The following is a 6,000-nucleotide window of genomic DNA, read 5'->3' as shown; positions in this document are numbered from 1 at the left end:
GACGAGAAAAGACACCATCTATCATTTTTGAGGAAAAGCTAATATTGGGGATGAGATGGTAGTAATTAGAGTATTATTTATTGCTCAACAAATTATTTTATATTAGCTGAAATAAAACCTTAATAAATACATAACCAGCTGAATTTTATATTAAAGACATATGTAAATAAAATCAACCCATAAATTCCAACACCGCATGTGGCGTTGATTAAATTTGTAATCACCAACCTCTGTTTTACCAAGAATGTTACATTTGAATATTTGAATTAAAACACCCTCTACACACAAGTGTAAATAAAATCATAGCTAGCTAAATATCCATATACAGATTTGATTTGTTTCCAATACAATATTAAAACACAATTAACTCGGAAGGTATACAAGCCTCGTTGTAGCTTATTGATCGATTTCCCCCTCCTATAATTAAAAATCACTAGACCTCAATATAATCAAATTAATATCTAAACTAAATTTCAGTGGCAATTCAAATCTTGAATTCCCTGCGTCCTCACAATCAAATTCATGGTGCAATTCAATTTGGCTACAACCAAATTCTTTTTAATTGCTTGCGTAATTTTAACCTTCCCACTAACCTTCATAAAGCTACTAATACTCAAAATTCCAACGCTTAAATCCCCCTTTAATCTTTCAACTTCCATAATTTTATCCACCATAACTACCACCCTAACATCCACACGAACCCTCTTCCGGGCCCGGGCCTCCCCCGCCGGGCCTTCCGCCTGGCCCACCAGCGATCCGCCGTAGTACAAAAATGTCGCCACGTTGCCAAACCGATACGACGCCACGTTCGGGTTCTTGACCTCAAGCCCGAACCCGAACGTCAAGTTACGGCCCAGCCCGAAGCCCGATATGGAGTTGAGCTCGGGGACGCCCTCCACGGTGACGGAATTCATCTTTAGCGACGGAATTTTGACGTGTAGGACGGTGAACATGAGCACTAGCACGACGGTCAACGCGATCAAGAGGATCGCGGCGGAGCAGCCGCAGAGTTTGATGCACCTCTGGCGCCGGCGGCAGAGTGGGGGGCCGAGCTCGTCAGGGAAGGCGTTGGAGCGGTCGTAGTCTTCGATGTCGACGCGGTGGGCTGCCGGAGCTAAGGGCTTTACTTGCTCTTTCTTTTCGGACATGGCTTTGTTGTGTTGATTGAAATTTTGTGTTTTTTTGTGTGAGGAAATAGTGAGTGGGGATTAAGGGAGAGTACTACTAATATATGTTTGGACGCATTTATTTGACTAAAGGGCTTTTTTTAAAAAATTAGTGGAGAGAGTTGATTTTATGTGACGGATAAGTGAAGTCATTAATTAGTCAAGGAAGGTTCTAATTATAATAACAATTGGAAAATTGGGTGTGATAAGTTCTCAGAAGTTCCATGTTGACTTGGACTAACGACTTTCAGACGTCTAAATTAAGGCAGGCTTGGAAACCTTGTTAAATTAAATCATAGGAGTACATTTTAATTTAACTGCGCTAGTAAAAAGTTGTCGCCGTAGAAACGGGCATGAATTAATAAAAACTGGCCGGTGTCTTTCGGTTGTCATAATTAATACTCCTTCGTTTCTTCATAATCGAGTCATTTTTCTATTTCCGAAAGTTTCTTCATAGTTAGGTCATTTCCATATATAGTAACTTTTTTCTCTTTTTTACTTTACTCTCTCTTACTTTATTCACTTTATACTTTATCCTCTCTACATTTTCCTCTCTCTTACTTTTTTATCTATTTATTTAAGACACCCAACATTCATTTCTAAAACTCCGTGCTGAAAAGTTCCGCCTCAACTATGAAGAAACGGAGGGAGTACTAGTATAATACATGCAATAGTGAATTGTGAGATTATTTTAGTTGAAAGGAGTGACTATTACTAATCGTCACATGATTATTCATTTATGATTAAGTTATGAGATTCAATCTCATTAATAAAACACAATACATATTTAATCCTAAGATATAATCTTGCAAATCGGACTGCTATTCTAAATACTTATATTGAACTGTTAAAAGAGATTGTTTACTTATGTGATGATGTTTTGTGAAATTTTTTATGTCGAATTTTGCAGATTGATAAGACATAAAACTATGAATTTAATTGTTCAAATAGAATTTGTCACATTGTGAACGGTTCAAGATTTAGAAGAATGATTTGTAGTATGAAAGTGAAATAGTATGTGTTAGGTGAGTTAAGTGGACTAATAGAATATGACAAATAAAAAGGAGATTGTAACTAATTTTTCATAGAGAAAAAGTGCTGTATTACTTTTTTGAGACAGTCGATCATAGAATTATTGCGTAGATAGTAGTATTTTTGGAGACAAATTAATCGTAGAATTTTCCTAAATAAATGGAGTTGTCTCTGGTTCAGTTTTCAGCTTTCTGCCAAATTATATATTTTTGGAGAAATTAATCGTAGAATTTTCCTAAATAAATGGAGTTGTCACTAGTTCAGTTTTCAGCTTTCTGCCAAATTAAAAGTATAAGTACCAAAAGATTAAAAAAAAAATACATTAATTAATGTAAATACACCTCAAGTGCATATTATATTACTAGTTGTGGTTGTGCATATTTCAATTAATTCAAAATAGAAATTAATAATCCATAATAAAGAAACAACAACCAATTTATAAGAATCTATGCAAGGTCAGATTCATTCAAACAAATATACTCCATAGTTTATAGTTTTGTATCAACTAGACAATAAAGGGCTAGTTTTTGTTTATTTCATTTTGATTGTGAATGCGTAAGGAAATCGTTACTTAAATCAGTAATTTAATCTCATTGGTGAGTATATATATATATTAACACGTGGATAAGTAAGGAATCTCAGCTAACTTACGCTGGCCAAATTTTCAGTAGGAATGATTAAGACAACTTACATTAGATCACTAAATTGCTAAATATGAATGGGGCTTGAAATGTATATATAAGAGCATCCTCAATGGCATTCCTTAACTAATAAATATAAATTTCATACATTATTTATGGTCCTTATATCACTTTTATCTTTTTTATTTTTATTTTCTTCATTAACTAAATTTATAAATTATCTAAAAAGTAAAATTTAATTTATTATTTTATTCATTCATTTTAATTAATCTAAAATTGAGAAATAGTAGAATTTTGATTTTTATGTAATTTATAAAATTAATAATGTCAATAATAATCACCGAAGTCTTAGAATTAAAATAACATACACAAAATAAAAAGTCATGCTGAATACACTCAATTATTAATTAGGTAGTATGATTAAAGGGAATTAATAGAGTGATTAAGTTGGTTCAAGTCAAAACAACTATGTATGTCACTCACATCAATTTCAAAGTTTTCTACAATATTCTAGAGATTGTTGAATTCTCAATTCTACTATGATGTGAAAAACAAAATTGAATTAAATAATTATGTATGCATTAATTCATTTTTGAAAGGAATGCAGCATGCGGATTCAATTTTCTTGCCTTATGGTTTCTTTTACACGTAGAAACTAGATTTTTGTGGTTTATATAAAGGTTTTGGGAAACTAAGTACTCCGATTGCATAGATATAATATGAACACTCCAATTAACAGGAATTTTTTAATGCTCAAATTTAATGATAGCATTAGTGTGGGACGGTTAGGGTGTAAAAACAGGAAATGCAAATGCGAAAGGGTTGACAAGAATTCATATGTTCATGGAGTATTTACTTGTAGAATCACAACTACCTGCCATATGTGGCTTAAGAGAAGATTTATTTATATATTGAAATTTCACTTTGTCAATTGTCACAATCAATATGTGAAAGATTAATTTATCAATCCTTCTCCACGGAGTATGTAATTCAAGAACCTAAGAGTGTTTTTGCAAATTGAATTTGACAATATCTTAATTTTGACTAAAAATATTACTGCTAGTTCGGTTAGAGCACTCCCAATGGGTCGGCGTTAAATCCGGCGAAAAATCGCCGATTATCGCCGGGCGTTGGAGTGAATTCGGCGATAATTCGGCGATAAAACTCTCTTATTATCGCCAACTCCCTTCTTATCGCCGATTTATCGCCGAATCATCGCCGCCCACTGTGGGCGCGATTCGACGATAAATCGGCGATAATTTTTTTTTTTTTAAATCTTTGTTTTTTAAATCATTGTTTTTATGGTTTTTATTTGTAGTTTTTTTTAAATCTTTGTTTTTTATGATTTTTATTTGTAGTTTTTTTTAAATCTTTGTTTTTTTAAATCTTTGTTTTTTATGGTTTTTATTTGTAGTTTTTTTTTTCTCGTTGTATTATATTTTCCAATGATTAATACAACGATGAATTGTTCATTATAAATCTATTTATTAAACACATTTGTAGGGAAAATTAAACAATATTAAAAATGATGATGTAAAAATGAAATGTTGAGTTAGGGAGAAATAAGGGAGAAACTATTGGAGCAGTTGGCTAAAAGTTGGCTAAAAATTGGAGATAAATTTTGGTGCTGATGTGGCGCTGATGTGGCAGGAGTTAGGGAGAAATAAGGGAGTTTTTAGGGAGAGCATTGGAAGTGCTCCGACTGCTTTACTTCACAAGTTGGGCTTCCCTAAAGGATAGTTGTATTTACTTATCATTACTCTATTACCATTCACAAGTGGACTTCCGTAAAATATATTTGTATTTATCTCATTAATTAATCATTACTACTATTACCAAGTCCAAGTGTATCGTGGAGTAAATATCACATATTCTTCCATTTAAATGATTTTATTCACATGATATCTGCCATAAATTACGTCAAAACATGTGTTTGGTTATTGGACAAATTGTTTAAAATTTCCTTAATATAATTTCAAAAAAGAAAAAGAAGAAACAAAACAATAAAAAACACGAGAAGACACAAGTATGAATTTTGAACTATCTATTTCCTTAATATATATAAACTGCCATTTTCTCGTTCCCAAATATCAACAAAAAAACACTCAAACTCCATATTTATTCCCAAAAAAATGTCAAAAGGAGAAGGGAGAAGCTGCAAGAAATGCTTAGCATTTGTTGCAGTATTCATAGTGTTTCAAGCAGCCATCATTTTAGCGTTGGCTCTCACAGTTATGAAGGTCAAAAGCCCTAAGCTGGGGTTCAATGCTATGGTTGTCGAAACTTTCACCTTCGTCGAAACTTTCACCAACGGCACAACCACGTCCATCAAAATGAAGCTCCTCGCTCAGCTCACCATTAAAAACACCAACTTTGGTCATTTCAAGTATGACGAGAGCACCCTCGTCATACTGCACAAGGGTGTGCCACTCGGGGAACAAGTGATCCCCCCGGGGCGCACCAAGGCCAAGAAAACGCAGAAGTTGGAGATCTCCGTGGACGTGAACACGGATAGGGGACCGGGTAGTGAATTGAGAAATGAGATCAATTCTGGGAATTTGAAGCTCAGAAGCCAAGCAAAATTGAATGGGAAGGTGCATTTGATGAAAATCATCAAGAAGAAGAAATCTGGTGAAATGAAATGTGATTGGGACCTCAATTTGGGCACTAAAGAGATTGAGAATTTGAAGTGCTAGTTGATTATAAATTATGTAAATTATCTTCGACGTCTAGATGGGGTGTGTTTTTTTATTTTTATTTTTATTTTTTTATAAATATTTGTGTATTTGTTATGCATACAACTCATGGTGGATGTTAATATTTCTTCAATTCCCATTTTAACCCGTTTTATATTTTTTAATAACAAAACGCTCCAAATGAACCATATATATTAGATTAAATAATTAAGGACCAATCTGTAAAAATGTCAAATTTATGTTTAATTTGAAAATCAAGAATTAATGTCATCATATATCGTGGAAATTTGGTCAAACGTGATGGAATTAAGCAGAAAGATCTAGTGTAATTAAAGTAGCTAGTGTTTTAATTAATGAAAGAACTTATTGACTATAAACCCTCTGAGTCGTTAGTATGATTTGAGTCGAGCTAGTTAGGCATGTAAATTAAGTTAAATGAGTTTATTAACCATACAAAATTACTAC

General features: G+C 33.1%; 2 protein-coding genes across 2 annotated transcripts; one reads left to right on the top strand and one right to left on the bottom strand.

The window, feature by feature from the left end:
• Nucleotides 1-289: 289 nt before the first annotated feature.
• LOC125216638 (late embryogenesis abundant protein At1g64065-like) lies at nt 290-1,232 on the bottom strand. Its single transcript, XM_048118395.2, has one exon. The coding sequence runs from the start codon at nt 1,146-1,148 to the stop codon at nt 474-476; it is 675 nt and encodes a 224-aa protein (XP_047974352.1). The 5' UTR covers nt 1,149-1,232; the 3' UTR covers nt 290-473.
• Nucleotides 1,233-4,859: 3,627 nt separating this feature from the next.
• Nucleotides 4,860-5,614, top strand: LOC125208917 (late embryogenesis abundant protein At1g64065-like). The gene has a single exon (XM_048108444.2). The coding sequence runs from the start codon at nt 4,972-4,974 to the stop codon at nt 5,533-5,535; it is 564 nt and encodes a 187-aa protein (XP_047964401.1). The 5' UTR covers nt 4,860-4,971; the 3' UTR covers nt 5,536-5,614.
• Nucleotides 5,615-6,000: the final 386 nt, after the last annotated feature.

Source organism: Salvia hispanica, chromosome 3, assembly GCF_029641045.1.
Source record: "Salvia hispanica isolate PSC_SH4W2 chromosome 3, Shi_PSC_v1, whole genome shotgun sequence".
Lineage (NCBI taxonomy): Eukaryota > Viridiplantae > Streptophyta > Magnoliopsida > Lamiales > Lamiaceae > Salvia > Salvia hispanica.
Note: the sequence above shows the minus strand (reverse complement) of the source record. Positions and strands in the feature narration are given on the sequence as shown.